Source organism: Harmonia axyridis, chromosome 2 (assembly GCF_914767665.1).
Source record: "Harmonia axyridis chromosome 2, icHarAxyr1.1, whole genome shotgun sequence".
Taxonomy (NCBI): Eukaryota; Metazoa; Arthropoda; class Insecta; order Coleoptera; family Coccinellidae; genus Harmonia; species Harmonia axyridis.
The window spans coordinates 12515043-12538946 of NC_059502.1; the positions used below are offsets into that span (position 1 = coordinate 12515043).

A 23904-nucleotide genomic window follows, 5' to 3' on the forward strand; every position below is an offset into this window, starting at 1 on the left:
ACTGAACCTAGTCTTCCATCCAAGTTTCATCGATGATCGAATTGTTTAGAAGTTATATTTTATGTTCTAAGGCGTGCATACCAATGTCTTTCATTCCAGAACCATTTATTTGCAAGTCATGTCTATGATTCGATGATCAAGTTAGACGTTATATCAATGATTTGAGTCGTCTCAATGCATAGCTTTTCAGCCATGTTCAATAATCTTTCTATAGTAATAATCATCTGATAATCTACTAAAAATTGAATCGAAATTGAAGTTTAAAAATATGGAGACGAGAACACTAGGTAATAACTCATATACGAGAAAATGAAAAATAGGTGAAAAGCCATATTCTGTTTGAATTTTCATTCCAAAATTGGAACAATTAGAAGAGGTAAGTGAATACTCAAACAACTGCACTGGTTTTTTTCAGGAAATAAATCAATTAATTTTTCTACTATGTCAAGCAAGAACACAAATAGAAAGCCGAACATTACAGTCATAAGAAAATCTTTCCATGAAAATATTAATTCTAAATGAAATATAACAAATTCGAATCTCTCCTTCAAAAAACAAAATTGAAAATTTCGAACCCCTTCCACGATATGAATCCCAACTTCACATCTGCATGAACATGAAAACAAAGGACTTTTCGAAAGAGAGGTATGAGCATAATTTGAGCTGTCAAAAGAGGGATTTACTGTGCGGTTTGACACAAGTAATGAATGTGTTATCTAAGCCAATTTACTGCAGTGGATTACGGCTCCGCTTCCCAGATTTGCAAAATATCAGATATTTTCAGTTGAAATATGTTTGCGATACTGTCCAGACTCTTAGCAAACAAATTTCAATTTTGTTTTTTTTTGGATATTTGTTTTCCACCTGAATTTAAGTTATATATGGATGGATTGTGGATCTCGATTGGAATTCCATATTCGTTTGAAATAAATCTTTATGAAGGATTGCTACTTCTGAGTAGATGATATTTTTCAATATGCAAATTTTTTTTTTATTTTTCAATATCATTTAATGGCTTTTGATAGCTACGTTAAGGGATGCGTATGTTCTTTTCTATTGCTTATGTATGTGGGTTGATGGGAATTTTTTCCCAATCACCTTCTTTTCTATGAAAAGACCTCGAAAAATGTAACTCTCTATATTTCAAATCTAGAATATGAGAACAACCTCATATGCTCAATCATTTTCTGGAATGATTTTGAATGTCTCATAGTCTCATTGAATATTTTCCGGATAATGAAAACAAACTATTCGTTCGAAATTTGGATCATGCTCTTTTTGAAGTTCCTCGAAGTAACTATGAACTTCTCTGCATCGACGCGACGTTGAAAAAAATTGCACTTTCTAATCGATTCTTTACTATATGACCATGAACCCCTCTATAATTTCTACATCAAAGATTCATAGGGGGTGGTAAGGTTAACAATGAGTTATTGTAATCAATATGGAAGCCATTAAATGAGCAAATATTTTCCCGTGCACTATAACTTATTGAGGCGTGATATAGCTCCTGAGGAAATTACAAAATATGTGTTTTATACTGGTTAGATAGTTATATTGTGTTCAGGCATCTAATGAAAATGTTAGATAATGTATTTCCTAGGCAGTTGGTAGCTAATAGCTTATCCTGAGCAATGAAATATCAGATGCATTAGGTGCAAAATTACCAATTCTTTCAATACAATCAATTCGACTGTAGAAAATGTCGTAAGATGAAATTTTGCCTTTTTTGTCATGTGAAATCAATTAACCTAATTGTCATATTTACAAACCTAGGCTTCTGTAAGATTTAGAGCTTGTGCGAGTTGAAAAAATCTATTATGAGTTACTTACAAAATTTTTTATAATATTCTTTTATTGATGTTTTCATTCAACCTCATCGCTTCACACAATTGATGAATAGAAACTTAACTGTTTTGTATCGACATTTCATATTGAATGTTTAATATTTATAAGAATTAAAATTTAGCAACAACAAAAACTGATTATGTCTTTATTTACAGTTAACAAACTACCTCCTGGTTTTCCCCTCATCACACAATCTCCAATCAACAACAAGGTAGTTGAGATAGGCCACAACACCATTCTTTCCTGCGCTGCCACTGGAAATCCACCACCAAAAATCACATGGTTGAGGAATATGAGGCCAATCAATATATCTTCAAATCCTCGATATGTCATCAAAGATGACATGCCTGGTAAGTCTTTACGGAAATTAATTTTTCCCTAACGTCTTGTCAGCTGATGTAAAAACTAGCTTAGAATAGATACGAATATTTCCATTATAGCATCAGTTTGAATTCTATAACTTTCAATACTTCATATTATTATGTTGTATCTAATAAATAATAGTTAATCGTGTCTTCTTCTTCCTTAATTTATATTTATTTATACGAAATAGTGGTTTTATAACGTCTGTTGGAACTTTCAACTTCCTCGGTAGCAGTTGGTAGAGAACTGGACTAATAATCCGGGGGTTCAGGTTCAGATCCCGCTCGAGGAGGTACTTTTTCCAGGTTTGAGAAATTGTCTGCATGTCACGATGTTATTTCTTTGTAATTGATTTTATATAAAAGTTTTTCTGAAAGAAAGTCAATGGCTCATTTTTTTCATTTGAATTGTTATATAAACTTATAAACTGTTGCAAAAAGAAGAAGCGCTGATTACTTATGAAATGTCATTTTATGCGAAACTCGCTAAAAAAGTTGAGTAACTGACAATTTTCTCCAAGTTTTACTCCTCGGAAAAGGATCCTGAATTTCAGCTGCTGTTATAACTTAAACCTTTTGACACGTGAATAATAAAGTTTACTACCAACTGTGCACTAACAATAAAAAGGTTGAATCAACCCAACAATTGTCAACTAAGTAATTTTCCGCATTTGAATCGTAACTCTCACAATATACGAAATGATGGGTTATAAAATCTTGAAATGATTTGTGAAATTTGTGCCCTCTACTAGGTGAAAAAAGACGCTACCGTCCACCTCACTACTCCTTTTTCAGGAAATAATAGGTTCTAAATGGGGATTGAATCGTTTTAATGTCTCAATATGCTTAATTTTTGGAAGTTTAATTTTTTAGAATTTGGAATTGGTTTTCGTTATTTTAATTACCAATTTTTAAAATGGGTTAGTTTAAACTACACCTCTGCAAAGCCTGATTGCAATTTAATAATGATTTTTGTCGAACTACTACATATAAGTCTGAAATTTCAATTTTATCAATTCCTCAGAAATTATGTCATAGTTTTTCTTATAGTTAAATGTAAAATCAAACATAAAAATAATTGAATGCTTAAACTTACGTCAGACAAACAATGAATAATGCTTATGAAAAGAATTAAACCGTCAAGTTGCTAAGCTAGGCAATTTTTAGTAACAGCTGTTATCAAAATATCTTCTCAGAGTTCCCAAGGGATGAATTAATTTGAAATATCTGAATCCAGGAAAAATTGAATGAATTCAAGCCTAAAAACCTTCTTTAATTATATTTTGACATGCGGAATAACTTTATTGATTACGTTACACGAAAATATAAAAAATATAAAGTTACAAATGTATACAGGGTGTTACCAAATAAGTGCTAAACCTTTTAAGGAGTGAATCAATATCATTGAAGGGGGTCTTTCATGTAAACAAAAGCTCTTAGACCTTTTCATGAAAAGTTGAAGAAATTAGCATTTTGTGGTCTACCACAACAATACAATAACGTGACAGCTACCTTCTTGATTTTTTCTATTCCATTTACAGAATGCTTCCGATAGGAGTGGCTCTCACATAATATTTTTTCCTGCATGCGATCTACGCATAAAATATCCTCCCAAAAGCCCTTGTTTTTTCGAGTTTGCTCCAGCTTTGTTGGTCCTTTCGCATCAACTGTTAGATTAGACCCCAGTGGCCGTTCTTTGATGTATCCCTTTTTTTGCTTCCCTTCAATACCAATCCCCAAGGAATAGCTCGCGTTAACGTTAACATCCCATTCATTTTTAATTGATTGATATCGCCCAGAAAATCATCCAAACCTAAGCCTCTTCTCTACCTGGACGTTCTGGAAATTGTTGTTCAGCAAATAATTCTGCTGCCTGTGGACATCGTTTATATTTTTTGCCGAAAATGGTATCAAAGGGTGAGCTGCAATGCAAAAAAAAACTGACGTTAAATTGGGAATGTGTTGAAATTTGTATTTCGAAATATCAAAGTGATATCTAGGTTTTTGAGCTTCACAAATACTGAATTGTTTCTTGAATATTAATAAAGATATATAAAATGTAATATAAGGTTAGGTGTAGGAACAACTTTACTTCCACCGTTTTGCAATAGATGGCTGTAGCAGTAAGTGGTAGTCGAGAGTGGTTTCAACGCTTCAAGGACGGTGATTTTGACGTCGAACACCAACACCGGTGGAAGAGAGGAAGTATTCGAACATGCGAAATTGGAGGCATTACTTGATCAAGACTCGTGTCAAACGCAACAAGAATTGACAGGATCATTGGGACTGACGCAACAAGTCATTTCGAACGCCTGAAAGTCATGGGAATGATTCAGAAATGAGGAAATTGGATGTCGTACGAGTTGAAGCCGAGATATGTTGAACGGCGTTTGTTTGCTTGTGAACAGCTGCTTGCAAGGCAAAGACGGAAGGGATTTCTGCATCGCAAGGTGACTGGAGACGAAAAATGGATTCATTACGATAATTCCAAGTCAGGAGGATATCTTGGCCATGCTTCCACGTCGACGGCCAAACCGAATACTCACGGTTCCAAGATCGTGCTCAGTATTTGGTTGGACCAGTTCGGCGTAGTGTTTTATGAGTTGTTAAAACCGACTGAAACAATCACAGGCGATCGTTATCGAACGGAATTAATGCGTTTGAGGCGAGCATTGATAGACAAACGGTCTCAAAACAACGACAGACATGATAAAGTGATTTTACAGCATGACAATGTTCGACCCCATGTTGCGAAAGTGGTTAAAACATAATTGGAAACGTTGAAATGGGAAGTCCTACTCCACCTGCCTTATTCTCTAGACGTTGCTTTCTCGAACTATCACTTGTTTCGATCAATGGCACACGGCCTGGCTGACCAGCACTACCGGTCTCATGAAGAAGTGAAAAATTGGATAGATTCGTGGATCACTTCATAAGATGACCAGTCTTTTCAACGCTGGATTCGTACGCTGACCAAAGGATGGGAGAAAGTAGTGTCCAGTGATGGACAATACTTTGATCATAAATGTACAACCAGTTTTTTCACAATAAAGCCTCGAATTTCGGAAAAAAAAACGGTGGAAGCAAAGTTGTACGCCTATGTAATAAAGATATATAAAATGCTAACATTTTCCAATTCTCAGATAAAAAAAAACATTTCATCGTGACAAATTCATCTGATACCGATATCGTTGTTCGATTTATCTTTACATTTTGGGGGCATCGAAACGCCCAAAACAATTCTTATCGGTCCAAAATGTATGTCGAGTCAATATTGATCCATAAATTATTCAAAACATGAGGGTATTCTCCAATGAAAAATGAATGAACGTATCATAATTGCATTGTCACTGGCATGCCGTACTTGTCAAATTACCTAAAGTTTCCGGATCAGATCATATCGGCATTCATTCATTTCCGTATGAACTGCTGTTACTGAAATATTCAGGATATCCCATAGGGCTGGATCTACATGACGTAATTAGAGATAGGACACTCGGAAATTGCATGAAAAATAGTAGATCAGTCGATTCTGATACTCTTCATTCATATTGTTTCTTCTTTTGTGTTATTTGCATTGAAAATTATTGAAAAAGTTTCGGTAATATTGATGAGATATTTCATTTAATAACATAATAATTTTTTTTATAAAAAGTCAAATACTCTTTGTGCGTTATATGAGCCTTATATGAGATCTGTATTTCGTGAATTTTGAACTTATCAAAACGTTAAGGTTCCACTCACTTGAATTCGTATTCAATTCCAAGAATAACCTAAGAAAGTGAAATTTTCGGAGAGATTCAGATTTCGAAAACTCCTACTACAATTTCCATAAATATGACAATTCGATGTTTTTCCAAAAATATTCAATGCAAAAACCATTATTCGAAAAAATAATTAAATTGTTTGTTCAAAAGAAAATGTATCTTGATGCAGTGAAAATATGTATCAAATATGGTTATAAAAAAAAGATATTTTTTCTGGAATCTTCACCACCCTATATCTCAGAACTCATTATATTTTTACTACCAATAAAGTTGGATATTACATAGGCGTACAACTTTGCTTCCGCCGTTTTTTTCGAAATTCGAGGCCTTATTGTGAAAAACGGATTCAAAGTATTGTCATGGCCGGGATATCCCCATGATTTTTCTGCGCTTGGAATTATCGTAATGAATCAATTTTTCGTCTCCAATCACAATGCGATGCAGAAATCCCTTCTGTCTTTCGCTGCAAGCAGCTGTTCACAAACAAACAAAAGTCGTTCAACCTCTCTCAGCTTCAACTCGTACGGAATTTCCTTGTACCTCAATTATTCCAATGACTTTCAGGCGTATTGTATTGGCTTTTTGCGTCACTCCCAATGATCCTGCCAATTCTTGTTGCGTTTGACACGAGTCTTGATCAAGTAATACCTCCAATTCTGTGTCTTCGATAACCTTCTCTCTTCAACCTCCATGTTGGTCTCCGACGTCAAAGTCACCGTTCTTGAAGCGTTGAAACCACGCTCTTTCACTAATAGCGGCTTCACCATAAGTATTTGAGAGCATCCGATAAGCCTCAGTCGCAGTTTCTTCATATTAAAGCAGAAAATTAAAACCCGCAAATAACGTCAGTTTGGTTCGTAAGCTGAGATTTTTAATCGAAAATAACTTTATAATGCAGACACAAATCGACTAATATTTTGATGGCGTTATGGTAACTAATACCTAAACTTATTGTATGACATCTACGATCTATTTATTTAGACTACCACTTACCGCTACAGCCATCTATTGCAAAACGGTGGAAGCAAGGTTGTACACCTAATAATAATAATATGAGGATTACGTACATTATAAGCTTGAAATAAGCTAGAAACTGCGCGATTACACAATGTCATCCACATATAATTAATATTCAATTTTGTTGGTATTAGAAACAGAAAAAATAAAACTTGTTTAAACCTAAAAAAAAAATAATACTTCGTCTACTCCAAAATCAATTTTTTCATATATTTGCGTGAACCATATACAAAAATCATAAATTCTAACGACACAAACATAATCGTATGCACATGCACCGCAAGAATAACATCAATAATTCGATTCAGACCTGATCGAAATTCAAACACGACGAATAACTTCGGATTAGAAAAGATATAAATGGAATTTATTTCGAGTACGCAATCGTATTTCGGAAGGGGGAAATACCGAGTTTGTTCCTCGTGTTATACACATCTAATGTGACTCCATATTAGGCTTTATATTAAGTACGTGGCTTCGGAACACCGAGATGGAACATTTGGCATCGGGAAACACGAACCGGTGCTAAACTATTCTCCACCAAATACATACAGTCTCGGCTTTTCAGATCCCATTCGGATTTGAATGAACCGTCTACGTGTTTTATTTAACTCCAACAAATCTAATATTTTTGCTTTTCCTGGGTTGCCTTCATCGTGGAAGCAGGACCCCATCCAACAGATTTCAATGGGAAAAACGCTCGGGATTCTGCATGCAACACTCGATGAATAGTGAATATAAACTGAAGCTGACGGGAAGAAGCGCATTAATAGATTTGTTTTCTCAAATTGAGGTTAAAGAGAAAGAATTTTTGATATGTTTCAGTCCAAGTCATTCCAAACAAAAAGTTCAGTAGGCAAAAGTTTTTCTGTAGCCTTATTTACAGTGGTAGTAAAACACAGTGACAACAATACTTCCAAATTGAACCTAAAAATGGCGAATGGGGCGGGGCTTAATCACAGAACTTAAGAATACGATTGACTGAACTGAACTGACACTTTGTCATAATTCAAATTATTGGGCCTGATAGATTTGGATATAGAACAAATTTATTCAACTGAAGGATACTTACTACAATGACATAATGAAATGAGCATTACATTTGGAATAAATCCCAAAAATCAGATAAACGCAGAATGTAAACAAAAAGTCTCCATATTTAGGCTCAGAAACCGGCAGCCAATAAAAAACGAGACTACTCGTGTCGCCATTGTGTTTTATTAAGTTACTGTAGGCTAATTTTGATGCTAGAGGTCCTGAAAACTCTCATTTGTTCTCCATTGTTAAACAATTCAAAACGTTATCCTGGATAATCATCACTATCCTGAGTAATCAAGATGTGAATACCCTTTAATATGAGTTTCTATTAAAAGCAATGTTCTTTGGTGTTGTTACATCTGGTCAATCATATAGTGTGTCCCAGCTACTTATAATTTTTGAATTGAATTATTCGAAAAAATAATTATTAATCCTATGCTTCATCTTATTCTCAATCACATTCGAAGAATATACGGAGTGTTATTCTAAAGAGAAAGCGAAAATCATATTCGAAATTATAATTAATAGGCTTGAGATCTAAGTCTTTTGCAAAATACAGTGTAACGTCGTTTGTGGAATGCTAAATTTCCAACTTCGTAGCAGCAATATTCAGTTGTTCTTGAGCGAGGCACATGTTTTAGATTCTTCACTAATTTGTCCCAATAGCTGAAATTTTTCCACCATTTATACTTCTGCTGGACTAAAAGGTGCTCCAAGACGACCCAAAAGTGCTTTTGTTTTGCGAAGTGTGGTTCCAATATTTTCAAATTTTTTTTAAGTGAATTTTAACAATTTCACTGAGTTTTTGAAGCGTGTATCGTTCCATTTTTATTGATGGCGTAGTTTGTACTTATCAAATAGCGAAATACGAAAGCTTCAAAAGTGACAGGTGTTTAGATATCAAACTATTCAGAATTGGAAAACTGTTTATATGACGGCATATCCAACTATAGTAATAAATATAGATAGAGGGAGTATAAGCAATTTTTAATGTCCCCAACATGATTAGATTACGTTGTCGGATTGTGATATATTTTCAAATCCACAATTTTATTATATCGTTATGAATGTATATTATATTGAATGGAATATATTTATTTGAGTGATCCCCGATTAAATATGCAAATTTGAATATTTGAAATCCGATATTTTTCCTAATTGTCGAATTTATAATAAACAGAATATTCATTATTTTCTGTATCTACCTGCTGAAATCCAAGGTTTGGCAACTTTTGCTCTCCTAGTGTCATCGGTTGTTTCACGTAATTTGGCGCGCTTGAAGTTTGTTTTCTGAATTTCTAATATATTTAGGTATTTATTTCAATATATTTTGAGTTAATATGAAATGTTGTTTCACTATGGCACATAAGAAGTCCGTTCTTTGTGGAGAAACTCGCGAATTGAGTGAAATATCGTATCACTGATGTTTTCATTTCCGCGCGCTTCATGTCAAATTTGATAGTTTATGTTGGGGACAAAATTTGTTCACTGAAAATGACATATACTCCCTCTTTCTATGTTTATTACTCTGAGAGTTGAACAGGAATACGTAAAATCATAGAATAAAATATTTTATTCGACCACAATGTCAAAACATCAACTGTCAATAGCCAATAATTCACCCACAAACGTCATTCACAAATAATATGAAAATAGGTATTCAAACGATACATTGTATAAAAAAGTAAAGTTTCTATATGGGGTAGAAAACTTTCAGACTGACTGGAATACGTAAGATCATAGAAAGGAATATTTTATTCCGTCGAATGGCCAATCAACGGTCGCTTCGCGAAACGAGAAGAGATCTCGAAGATCCCAGACGAAGGCAGACACGCTGATGCTAATGGTCCCCAGGGTGAGCCAAGCCGAAGATACGTGCAAACTTAGCCGTCCGGGAAATCGCACAGAAAGAGTGCTTTGCATACAGCCTTCCCTCTTCCGCGCCGCCCCCCGTCGGTGTCAGTTACGTCCTGATGATGTCCTTAATCACTTAGAGGAAGAGTAACGGAGGAATGGAAAAATATGTCGAAAACTTGAGGAACAAAGTGGGAAGTTTCGGGTCGACGACTCTGTTGTTTACTTGTTCGCGCGAAGGATGTAAATGAGAGAAAACTCCTCGGGGATTTTCACCGTGTGTCTAACTCCTGATACTCGATAAGAGCCATTTCTGGCTCTGAAATCGCGAGAGGATCTTAAACAACGCAGATAGATGTGAATCGAAGTAGACTAAAAGTGATGTAAATTGTTTACAAAAATAACGAGTGTTTTGTAGATGTAGGAGAAGTTTCGATGGTTGTTGTCTATGGTTTGACAGTTGAGATTGTCCTCAGAGTGATGATCATAGATAGTGGGAGCATATGTCATTTTCAGTAAGCAAATTTTGTCCCCAACATGAACTATCAAATTTGACATGAAGTGCGCGGAAATGAAAACATATTAGTGATACGATATTTCACTCAATTCGCGAGTTTCTCCTCAAATAACGCACTTCTTATGCCCCATAATGAATCAACTTTCCATATCAACTCAAAATATATTGAAATAAATACCTAAATAAGTCAGAAATTCTGAAAATAAACTTCAAGCGCACCAAACGACGTGAAACAACGGATGACACTAGGAGAGCAAAGGTTGCCAAACCTTGGATTCCAGCAGGTAGATACAGAAAATAATAAATATTCTGCTTATAACAAATTCGACAATTAGGAAAAATATCGTATTCCAAATATTCAAATTTGCATAATTAATCGGGAATCACTCAAATAAATATATTTCTTCAATATAATATAGATTCATAACGATATAGTAAAATTGTGGATTTGAAAATATATCACAATCCGACAACGTAACCTAACCATGTTGGGGACATGTAAAAATTGCGTATACTCCCTCTATCTATGTTCATTACTCTATGAGATTGTCGAACTGTTTTCGTATTTCTGTTCAGTAAGGTTTGGCAATTCATCATGAGTCTTTTAACTCCAAAAAAACGCTTCCAAATTGTGAAAAATTACTTTAAGAAACATAATCTGTTTGCAAAGTTCATAGAGCACTTCGTCCATTTTACGAACAACATTATCGGCCTAATGAGCAAGCAATTCGTAAAGTTATTGATCGTTTTCGCACTAATTTCAGTCTTCACGGATTCTAAACCATCAACAAGAAAAATAAATGTATGTACCGAAGAGTTGAAGTAAATGTCGAAACGTCGCCGTTCTGAATTTGTTGGCCTTTGCCTTTCGACTACATGGAGAATTTTACATGAGAATCTTGGCTTACGTTTCTATATGAAATAGCACGGACAAGAATTAAAGCCAAATCACCATCGTTTACGTCGCATATTTGCTGTTTAGGCTAATTTGAAACTGGCCTAAGATGAACATTTTTACCGAAGAATTGTGTTTAGTAATGAAGCTCATTCCTGGTTCAATGGCTTCGTCATTGAGCAAAATTGTCATATATGGAGCAAAGGCAATCTTCAAGCCATTAACGAATCACTATTACATCCATTAAAATTGACTGGTGCTGTTTACACGCTGGCGACATCATCGGTCCTTATTTCTTTGGAAATGAGTCATCAGTTTATGCCGACAAAACCAACAAGTCTTGAAGCATTAAAAATCAATCGTCAAGCCATCTTTGACGCCATGCTACCAGTTTTATTGGACAAAATATGGAAAAATTGGACTGATCGAATAGACTATATATCTTGTAATTGGGGCGAACATATGCCGAAAATCATATTTAAAAAATTATTGCCTTGAAATCTTCGACCAAATCATAATAATAAAATAAAATATTCTAAAACATATTGCAAAATAGGCTCCTATTCCACCACGAAATCGAAATTCGAACGCTTGAGTGTTAGAATTGCCTTCTGCAACGAGTATTAGACGATATTTTTTCTATTTCAGTCGAGTTTTGTGAAATATTGTCCAAAATTAATGAGAAATTCAGATTCTATATCCTAGTGACTTTATTATTATATCTTGGCAGTTGGTGTGACTGTCACGAAAATTGACAGATTAAAGAATTTGAATTTGAATCGTACGTGTCGAATTTTGAAATGATTTACAATTACGTATAACATTCGAGAATTATGTTTGCCGAAATCGATTTGACACCACCAGAATTAAGAATTGCGAATAATGTTGCAATTCATTCCACTTTATCCAAATTATACAGGGTGGCCATTTCAAAACGAAACAGACGAGATTACAGACGAAATAAAGTTTTTCGATAGAAATGCTCTTACAGGTCGATTTCTGTTTCGAGGGGGACAACTTAAGATGTAGGTTACGGACGCATAGCGCTTCAACCCTTGCTACTATAACCCTCACCCCCAAATTTTGAATAGGGAAGATGGGGTGAGTGATACCTCATTTGAAAGGTATTTTTATACTGATTTCAGCACAGTAATTGTTTTTTCATTTTATGCATTAGTTCTCGAAATATTCTTAACTAAGTATTCGAAAATGAAGTAGTGTTTTCATGGCACTTGTAGTGTTTTGTGAAAAATCGACATTTTGAGCTTCAAAACAACCATGACTGTGGCTTCCTTCCTAACTAACTAACGCATAAATATTTCGAGAACTAATGCATAAAATGAAAAAACAATTACTGTGCTGAAATCAGTATAAAAATACCTTTAAATTGAGGTATCACTCACCCCATCTTCCCTATTCAAAAATTGGGGGTGGGGGTTGTAGCAGCAAGGGTTGAAGCGCTATGCGTCCGTAATCTACATCTTAAGTTGTCCCCCTCGAAACAGAAATCGACCTGTCCGAGCATTTCTATCGAAAAACTTTATTTCGTCTGTAATCTCGTCTGTTTCGTTTTCAAATGGCCACCCTGTATTATATTGACAATTGACAAGTGTTGAAATTTGATAGGATCGGAAGTCAGCGTTGACAACCACAAAACAAAAAATATAACTGAAAACAATGCTGTAATGAGTTGATTACAGTACTGTTTTAAGAACTGTAATGAACTCATTACGATATTGAAATAGAGAAATGAATTTGTACAAATATAGTAGATTTTAAGTATATCAAAATCTCTTCCCTTCATTACAGATGATGAAGTGAAGAGTTTGAATATAAGAGATTATAGAATTTAATTTTCAAATATTTCAATCTCGTATCTTCCAGGTACCCTGCAAATAAAGAACAGCAACGAAACGGACCATGGCAAGTACGAGTGCGTGGCTGAAAATTCGATTGGGACCGATTATTCAACTTCAGCCATCCTCTACGTTAAGGGTAAGGATTCATTTACTAATACACTCCCCAAGTTCCTCTTTTCAGCCTGCTACGAAATGCAAACATCAATCCAATCTTTCGGATTGCTCGACGTCGAGCAAATTTTTATTCTTCCCACTGTGATATATACGACTTTCTGGATAAACACCACTTGCAGTATGAGATTGTAACAGATGATTTTACCCCAGGAGAATTGCATCGAAGGGAATTTTATTGTTTTAGAGCTTCGGATAAATGAAAAATAATCGATTTATTCGAGCAAAATTTATTGATATATTATAACGCCATATCAGGCGTTATGTTGATTATTTGATCCTAGGTGTTGGAATCTTGTCGACTTCATCACTACGGAAAAACAATAGCAACCTTGAAAATGACTTCCAGCAGAATCTCAAACGCATTCCTTCGAGAATTAAAGTCACCTTCAGAAGGTCCGACACAATGTCCATCTTCTATATGGATGAATATGAAGTTCATCATCATCCTGGCAGAAAATAGTCCAGGGGTGTGCAAACTATCCACCATAACCAACGATAACTCATGTGGTTACCCCGACATTGAAGATCTCACAGTATCAATGTTCTCAATGGACTGGGGAACTCCAGTTCTTCGTCTTGCACTTTGTCTGATCGTAATCTGAATGGCGCGCGCTGGGTTGAGATCACACCCTCCACACTTTTCCAACACATGATGGCGACTGTGTCGGGACAAAAGTACCTAGTTGGCCACAACTTGAAATCATGTTATCTATCAGGTGTGTGAATAAGTCTTTCCCGTTTTTTGTAAGAGATGGCGCCACCAATACTGTGCGAGTATTTAATGGTTACATATGTCATAATCAAAGCTTATTCATCTGTCAACAATTCCACACTAACACATTAGTTGAAATTTTTTCGCATCATAAATTTTTGAAATCGTGAAAATGTCGAAATTTGAGCCGAGTCGACGTCATTTGCGGGAAGTTTCACTTTATTGGTTCAATTGAAGAAATCTGCTGCCGAGGCGCATCGGTTGCTTCAGGAAGCTTATGGAGAAGGTTGTGTCGATGATTCAAGTGTTCGCGGATGGTTTCGACGCTTCAAAAGTGGCGATTTCGACGTGGAAGACAAGGAGCGTTCCGGGCGGCCGCAAATCTTTGAAGATCAAGAATTGACGACTTTGCTTGATGAAGATTCGTGTCAAACGCAAGAAGAACTTGCTGAAGCATTGGGAGTTGACCGAACAACCATTTCCAAGCGTTTGAAAGCCATGGGAATGATCCAAAAGCAAGGAAATTGGGTGCCGTACGAACTGAAGCTGAGAGACGTCGAACGGCGTTTTTTCACTTGCGAACAGCTGCTTCAGCGACATAAAAGAAAGGGTGTTCTGCACCGTATCGTGACTGGCGATGAAAAGTGGATCCGTTACGATAATCAGAAGCGAAGAAAATCATGGGGACTACCCGGCCATGCATCATCATCGACGGCCAAGCCAAATATTCATGGCGCCAAGCTCATGCTCTGTATATGGTGGGACCAGCTAGGTGTGGTTTACTATGAGCTTCTGAAACCGAATGAAAGGATCACAGGCGAGGTCTATCGACGACAATTGATGCGTTTGAGCCGCGCACTGCGAGAAAAACGGCCACAATACTCCGACAGGCACGACAAAGTTATTTTGCAACATGACAATGCTCGCCCACATGTTGCACAGCCGGTGAAAACATACTTAGAAACGCTCAAATGGGAAGTCCTACCCCACCCGCCGTATAGTCCAGACATTGCTCCGTCTGATTACCATCTCTTCAGATCGATGACGCATGGCCTGGCTGACCAGCACTTCCATTCCTACGAGGAAGCCAAAAAATGGGTGGATGACTGGATAGAGGCCAAACCGGTCGAATTTTTTCGCAACGGGATTCGTATGTTGCCAGAAAGATGGGGAAAAGTTGTAGCTAGCGATGGCCAATACTTTCAATAATTCATTTGTAACCATTTTTTCACAATAAAGGCTCAAAATTTGAAAAAAACGGGAAAGACTTATTCACACACCTTTTAAATGTGGGTTTTGGTCCTTATACTATGACTAACGTAGTTCACGGCCAAGGACAAATTGGGGAAATGAAAGAACGGGATAGAAACACTTATTCAATTTATTTCCAACCCACTAAAAGAGTTTGAAGAAGATGATATTTATATCTCATCGATTTTAAGGGTCGCTGGCCACTTTGGTCGTTGTGGCTCGGTTGCAGGTACTTCTTCGCTGGTCTCGGGAACAGATGTGAAAATCTTTAATCTTCTCGTTGTCGGTGCAAGTGTTGCACATATGTTGTAGATGTAGACTGTACTGAACTCAATTGTATTCTTCGCCCTGAAATGCCGATTTTTATAGGCATCAGGCCGTTTTCCATTCGACCGTTAGCAAAGACTTTCTACAGATACCTTAGGGGTGTAGCTTTGATCATTCCAAGGTTTTACACCGAGTTCTTCTGTTTTTAGTATTTTGGGTCAAAATTCAACTTAATTCGATCATTTTCGGGGGAATCGATAGATTCCCTACATATATATTCAACTTGTTTCTAACCAACGTTTATGTTTTTACAGTTCGCCGTGTATCTCCACAATTTTCTATACCTCCACCTGCCGTAACTGAAGTGATGTTAGGTGCAGACTTGAATCTAACTTGCGTCGCTGTGGGTTCTCCGATGCCATATGTGAAATGGAGAAAAGGATCCACTCAAGAACTCACTCCGGAGGATAAGTTACCAATAGGAAAGAACACATTGCAATTATCCAACATAAGAGAATCAGCCAACTATACTTGCGTAGCTGCCAGTGCTCTTGGTGTTCTTGAAGCTGTTGCACTTGTCAAAGTACAATGTAAGTAATTAAGCATTATACAAAAACCTGCAGAGGCCAATATAGGTCTTAAAAGTAGTTTTTTTTGTAAATTACAGAATGAAACATAATGTTGATTCTGATATAATCGTACATATCAATAAGAATTTAGTAGTCCTATCGAACTCCTCTCATTGTGTTAACTAAGATGCTGACATTTACGATAGTCAAAACTTACCATGCCCTGTTAGTTACTCATTTAATTATGGAAAAGTTAGTTGTATTGTAAGTTTTCATTTTATTCATGCGTCCCTAAATTGCTATAGAGAGAAGATATGCTAAGTGAGTATATGGAGATGAGAGGATCTTCTTGCTTATAGAAGGAAATGTACTAACTGACAAGGAAACTGCAACACCCAGAAGGAGCTATTTAAATTTTAATTTTTTTTTCTAAAACATGGATAGTATAGCAAGGAGTAAATTATTGAATTTGGAGAAAAAAATCGTGAAGGTTTTTCCATGTAAATAATTTTCGTAACTTAAATATTCTAGTCGTTTTTTAAATTTTACAACAAACCAGCTGTTCGAGTAGATCCAAAGTCGATGTTCAGTTATTATCAAAATGACTAGAGCACGTGTACACGGAAATTATCACCAGCTAAGTGAAAATTGAAAGAGGTCGAATTATTGGTCTACGGGAGGCGGGGTTGTCATTTCGAGAAATCGCTCACCGTATGAACAGAAATCTAACTACTATTATGAGATGTTGTCAAGCGTGGTTTGATAATGCCCAATATCGAAGAAGAGTAGTAACCGGTCGACGAAGGCGCACAAATGAAGTTCAAGTTCGGCTTCTAAGACTTATGGCCATTAGAGACCTATTTGCGACAACTCGATCTTTGGCTGATGAGTGGTTAGGAGAACAAGGCAGGCCATCCTGTAACTGTCCGAACAGATAAGGTCTTTTGGACTTCAGCAGTATCGACACCATCTTGTGTTACCTCTGACGGTTGAGCACCGCCGGCATCGATTACAATGGTGCAGAGAACGTCATCATTGGAATGGGGAATGGCATCAGGTCGTCTTTTCTGATGAATCTTGATTCTCCTTGGGTGCACATGATGTCCGAAGAAGGGTTAGACGACGACGGGGAGAAAGACGTGAACCTCAGTTTGATGTTGAGCGTCATATATCCCCGGACAGTAGGCGTTATGGTATGGGGTGCTATTGCACATGCAAGAATGTCATCTTTAGACTTTATTCGAGGTAACATGGCAGCGATTCTTCACCTTCTAGAAATAGTGGAGCCATATATTCTCCCTTACCTTAACCGGCTCGAGAATCCAATATTTCAGCAAGATAATGCCCGACCTCATGTTGCCACAGTTAGTTCATGCTTTTCCGAAGTGACCCATGTGAATCTTTGCTATACTATCTATGTATTAAACTAAAAAATTAAACAGATCCTTCTAGGTGTTGCAGTTTCTTTGTCAATTAGTATATTTTCATCGTTAAGAGTATGAAAGAAATATGTATTGCAAAAGTAAATCACTAGGACTGAACAGATTTATTTATAACATTTAGTCATAACTAAACTGCTTGTATTTTATATTGGTTTTCGGACATTTGAAACTTGGCTCTAATTAATATCATTTTGTAATTGGATATAATGATAATCCGTTTCAGCATTGCCCGGACCACCAACAAACGTGAGAGTATCGGAGATCACAGCCACTACAGTGCGGTTAACGTGGTCTTATGATGGCATGGAGGAGCTCCAGTATTATGTGATACAATTCAAACCGAAATATGCCAATCAGGCTTTCAGCGAGATATCGGGAATTATAACGATGCATTACCACGTCAGAAACCTCAGTCCGTATACAGAGTATGAAATGTATGTCATTGCAGTCAACAACATTGGGAGGGGGCCTCCGAGTGCGCCAGTGAACGTCACCACAGGAGAAACAAGTGAGCATTCTTTCAATAACAGGGTTTTGCTATAGTAGGCTAGATGACAGATTTGGAAATCACCTACTGTGATGTTGGAATACGTCTAATATTTTCTAAAAAAAAAGTTTTTAGGCAAATTATTGCACTTTTTGCTATCTTATTAGAATCTTGCCTGGAAATGTCATGTCTTCCGCTTTGACGTATCTAAAATGTCTAAAATATTGATGTGTTGACTGATTAGATCTTGTTTAAGATAATTCTGGAGACTCGGCTCAGCATGATACCCTTTTTTATATTCTTCCTCAAGGTGGCGCTATACAAAGAGTTGACCAATCAATGCCATCATTTTAAAATATTCATTTCTTCTGTCAAAAGTTGATCGACTCACGATTCAACCTCAAAACGACATTGACAGAAAGGCGACGTCAGCGCCATAAGAAAAGGTACGGAAATCAAGTGAAAAAGTACCAATACCATTAAAACCAAAAAGGCTAGTCTCTTCAAAAGTTGCCACTCTTAAGGTTTTTCAAGGGTAAATGAGCACATCAGTGTTTTAGACATCGGCTATTCGTTTCAGATTGTCATTTTGGTAATCTTATTTGAAATATAATCATTATTATTATTAAACTTTCCACTAATCTTTCATTGTGTTTTTTGTGTCTCCATACTGAACGGAGAAAGTCGAACAACATTTAAATAATGCAAAAAATCAATCGAAATGCTAGCAGTAACAACAAGATTATGGATGTCTTGTTTGCGTAGATATTTTCAAATATACTAAACACATTGAGGGTGTGCAAAAGTAAAATTCTCGGGATCTAGATATCTGGCGTTCTATTGATCCGATGTTGATGAAATTTGGTATGGATTTTGGACCTTTGTATTGCAGCGTAAATGGTTCTATACTATAAATTTCTGTTCTTCCGAGCGTATACAGTTCTTTTTTTTCACACATTCCATGGTTTCTGAATACTCCTGTAAAATTGCCTGTGATTTTACACTAGAAAAAATCTCATATACAAATTTTCAGTTTAGAGGAATTTTAGAAAGACCATGTTAATGAAAACATTCTTTTTCTTCAATATATCAGAGCCTATTCGCCAGATTTGCTGGAATTTGTTTATGTTTTGTTACCATGTTTATTGAAATATTCAGTTATTTTTTGTACTAATACAACTTATTCCCTGCTACCTTCTTGGATGCTTGGATTAATTCAACGTGAGTTGAGCAATAAATCTCGATATATTTTCCTACTAACAATATTTTCCCAAATTTGTAGCCCGCTTCATCATAGGTGGCAGTAAGTACCCCTTCAATTCTTTTGTCGAGATTTATATTCTCTCAACTTACATTTTTTTTAACTAAATTCATCATTTCAGAGCCAGGCACAGCTCCTCGGAAAATTCAGGTCCGTCCCTTGAGTTCTAGTACAATGGTTATACAATGGGATGAACCTGAAACGCCAAATGGTCAAGTACTGGTACGTATCAAAAGTTTCTGCTCTGGTATTGCTATTATTGTATTGCAGCATATTTATCTTAAGCTACATTAACATATACATTTTCATCCACAGGGTTATAAGGTCTACTATACCACAAACCCTAACCTCCCAATGGCTTACTGGCAAACGCAGACTGTTGACAATAATCAACTTACGACCATAAGTGAACTCACCCCACTCACCATATACACAATAAGAGTTCAAGCTTTCACCTCTGTTGGACCTGGACCTCTCAGTGCGCCAGTACATGTGAAAACACAGCAAGGTACCTGTATCAATAAATATCAAATACATTGTCTTATTACATCCCCCGAATTTGAGTTCTCAGAATTATTTACTCGATCAAGTACTGAATTCAATAAGCACAGCTCAAATGCCTACTCTTATTTTTGTGTTCTAAGTTCTAAGTTATTTCCGATTATTTTTCAAGTCAGATATAGTTTTAGAGATACACGATGTCGATACAGTCTTTATTTTCGAATGTATTCAATGCTTCACATGGTATGATAAGTATTTGCTACTCAAATATAGAAGAATCGAGTCGTAATAGTATACTTGAGTAGTTTAATAAGTGAAAGACTTCGTTTCAATCCCCAAATGAATTTCGGCGAGTTGTTCTCACCCAGAGATTTGGTATTTCGTCCAGAGATCACTGGAAGATCTCATCAGTTGAGCTATCCAACGATCTCTACCCAATACATATCCCCTCACACCACCGTGGAGAGGTGACCCTGTTGCGTTGCAACGACCCGTTCAAATCAACTGGAGCCGAAGTAGTGTGGCGGGAAAACTTATAGCGCCATCTGTGAGCAGACAGAGTCACTACAAAATATCACAGACATGTTTCTTTTTGTTTCCAATGGTATTATTAGTCTGGGAAAGATTGTAATTGAACAAAAAGAGATATTAATTACTAAGTATTATTAATCACCAAAGAAATATCATTACCCATCATCTCAAGGGAATACCTTAAATACCGCTACAACCATGTTACCGCGCTTATCTTCTATAGTGAAAGTCATAGTTAATGTGACATGCAATTTTTTTTGACAATTGCTATAAAATTAGAGATCTAAATTAGGATTTGATCACAAAGTCGTAGATGAAATCAGGAATTTATCGCCTTGTATCTCAAAAACTAGAACCGCCTCATAAAAAATTTAATTGATTGAACTTTCTAATGATTCTTATTTGAAAATTGCATTCAAATTTTCACAGGTGTCCCTAGTCAACCCAGTAATTTAAGAGCCTCAGATATTGGGGAAACAACAGTGACTTTGGAGTGGACCAAACCGACTCATTCGGGTGAAAGTATAGTTAGTTACGAATTGTATTGGAACGATACATACGCTAAAGAAAAGCACCATAGACGTATTCCTATTTTGGAAAGTTATACTTTAACGGGACTTTATCCGAACACTTTATATTATGTGTGGTTAGCAGCAAGATCACAGCGTGGAGAAGGTGCCACAACACCACCAATACCTGTCAGAACGAAGCAGTATGGTAAGAGCACATGACTCGTCATGCGTAATCGAAACTTAGAAGATTTTTGTTCCCTATCTCGTATTAACACAACTTCTTCATTATTCAATATCAATTAGATAGCTTGGGTAAATGAAAACGCAGATTTTCATTTATTCAGTTCGGGTACTCACAGCATTTTGTTTTAACTTTTAACTTCATTATTGAAAAATGAAGTTTACATCCAACAACATGAAACATTACTTGACTTTTTTCTCCAAATATTCTGAAATTTATTTTTGAAGATATTAAACTAAAATTGTTACTCTTAACATGGATCCGAAATGATTCTCAATAATATGGTTTTCACAGATTCACGGCTTGGCTTGATATTCAAGCTACTTGACTCAAGCTAAAGCTCAAGTAGCTTGAGCTTTACTTGAAATCAACTCAAGTTCAAGTCAAGTAGTAGTTTTTCAATGTCAAGTCAAGTATTGACAAATTGACAAAATACTAATTGACTTGAACTTGAGTTCATTTCAAGTCAAGCTCAAGCTACTTGAGCAAGTAGCTTGAATATCAAGCCAAGTCGTTAATCCGTATTTTAACTGAATACAATTGAAATTAGGGTCAATGTGATATGCAAACTTTGCTGCTTTTGTTTCACTTTTTTTAAATAATTATGAAAATACTGTTGACAAACTATAAACAAATGGAAAAATCATTAAAACTCACCAAATAAATCAAATCCTTTCAGAAGAAACACTTTTCGGTCAACGGTGATTTATACTTTTTTTTCATTTTAGTCAAGATTCTCTATAAAAAGCACTCGTTTTTTTTTAAATAAAGAAATCTATGAAACAAAATTTTCAACTAAAATTCACTTGAATTTAAAACAAACCAGTAAAGGACACAAAATTTCGATATCAATGAAAGTCAATAAATCGATAGTTCCAAAAATCTCATATCTACAAAAATGAAGTATTCCAAGTCGAATATTGATCTAACTTATATAAAGGCTGTGAGTACTCGATGTGGATCTCTCGTGCTTCACTTCAAATTTGAATTGATCTTTTAAATAGTGAAAGCCGATTTTTGAACACCTCCGTAATTAAAAAAAGGATATTTTCAGTGTGAGTGTGGAATTTTTCATGTGAAGTGCATTTGTGCATGCAGTAATTTAGTCAGTGGATATTAATTAATTTGAAAAAGCACTGCACCAAGTCAAAATTTCATGCTGATGTCAGAAATTTCCATACTCAGATTAACATTCATATTTCTGGAAGTCTTTCACCGCTTTGGATTCATCATATTTTTTAACCATTACTCTTCTATCTTTATTTTATTCACTGAAATAAATGTTTAAGAGAATATAGAGATAAGGGTGGTAATTTCTTTCATCAGTGTGTACTGACAGCACATTTCCACTTTATTTTTAATTTTTTTGATGAGTTATTTTTGAAATGTGTTTGTTTTCAACTCCATAGTAGAATTTTTCTGTTGATCTCTAATATCCACTCGTGTTGAAAGTATAAGTCGAAAATCTAAGCTAGGCAACATGCTTTGGGCATAACTTAACGCTAAATGCCACCGTAGTACCTGGAGAACCACCGACTGACGTTAAAGGCGAGGCGGTAAGTCCAACCGCTATTAGAGTATCTTGGAGTCCACCACAAACTAATAGAAGCAACGGGAATATTATTTACTACAAACTCCAAGTGGTCGAAGCAGATAGATCAGATAGCGAAGCAACCGTTACAAGACTCACTGAAAATTCCTTTGTTATTGATGAACTCAAGAAATGGACCTCTTATCGCATATGGGTTTTGGCTGGTACTTCTGTAGGAGATGGACCTGCTTCGTTTCCAATCACCGTTCGAACTTATGAAGATGGTACGTTTCAAATTTTACCATCTAAATAAGTGGAGGCTATTGGTCATTTAATCATAACTGAATTACATTGATATCATTGTTGCTTAGGACATTGGGGATGTGGTATTATGGTATTTATCGCACAGTCGAACGAAGGATAACTACACAACTGCTTCAATACCAAATTTACTTGTAATAACTCATATCCAATAAGTCATAAGTTCAAAGTTATCCTTCGTCTGGCATGCATTACTAACCATTGTTAAGCAGTCGACTAAGAGGACCAGAGAAATCAGATTGGTGAACTTGCTACTGAAAATCTTTAATAATAACTTTCCTGAACCTTACTAAACGTTCCTTCTATTTTTATTCAGTACTTTCGTAACTTATTCCAACTTCCTAAGTAAGTCAACTATATTTTGTTCAACTCTATTCTTCCACTTATGTTTTCGTAGTACGTAGCCTTTTTGACATATCCTCTGAGATATGTGTGACAATGTATTTTTCAACCATTGCAGCCCACCATGGAGGATTTTTGGCGGTGCTATATTTTTGTCATTTTTGCAGCATTTTTGTCCTCTTGTGGAATTTTTGTGTAATATCTAGTTAAAAATCTTAAGATATGATAATGATGACAGCAATTGAACCTCTAGCAAAGTAATTATTTAGAATGCGAAAAGAAATAAATCAATATAAAATCAACAATAATTCATAACCTGAAATATCACAATGAACAAATATCACTTTCTATTTAACATTTGTTGCAGTGGATTGAAGGTAAGTTTTATATTCGATTGTACCTAGATTGTACCTATCTATTCCCGATTACTTTGTAAGTAGATTCATATTTGCTGTAATTGTTATCATTCTCAATATTTCTTACATTGAATATTGAAATTATATTAATCGACATTTTTCTGTCTACAAAAGCGTTTGCAGGAGCTGCGAAGAGGTTTTTGATGAAATTTTTCGCTCTTTAATTTTTTGATATATTTTTGAGTTATA

At 35.8% G+C, this 23904-nt stretch overlaps 1 protein-coding gene across 7 annotated transcripts in view; it reads left to right on the plus strand.

The window, feature by feature from the left end:
* Positions 1-23904, plus strand: part of LOC123674023 (tyrosine-protein phosphatase Lar) — a 570788-nt gene that overhangs the window by 536049 nt on the left and 10835 nt on the right. For 4 of the 7 annotated variants that reach the window (XM_045608828.1, XM_045608826.1, XM_045608827.1 and 1 more), the window contains exons 8-16: positions 2004-2198; positions 13183-13293; positions 15876-16151; positions 17796-18080; positions 19357-19362; positions 19442-19542; positions 19636-19828; positions 20782-21069; positions 22624-22920. In XM_045608828.1, the coding sequence (XP_045464784.1) occupies positions 2004-2198; positions 13183-13293; positions 15876-16151; positions 17796-18080; positions 19357-19362; positions 19442-19542; positions 19636-19828; positions 20782-21069; positions 22624-22920 (1752 nt within the window). The remainder of the gene's footprint in view (positions 1-2003; positions 2199-13182; positions 13294-15875; positions 16152-17795; positions 18081-19356; positions 19363-19441; positions 19543-19635; positions 19829-20781; positions 21070-22623; positions 22921-23904) is intronic. The other 3 variants (XM_045608831.1, XM_045608829.1, XM_045608832.1) reach the window with 3 other exon arrangements.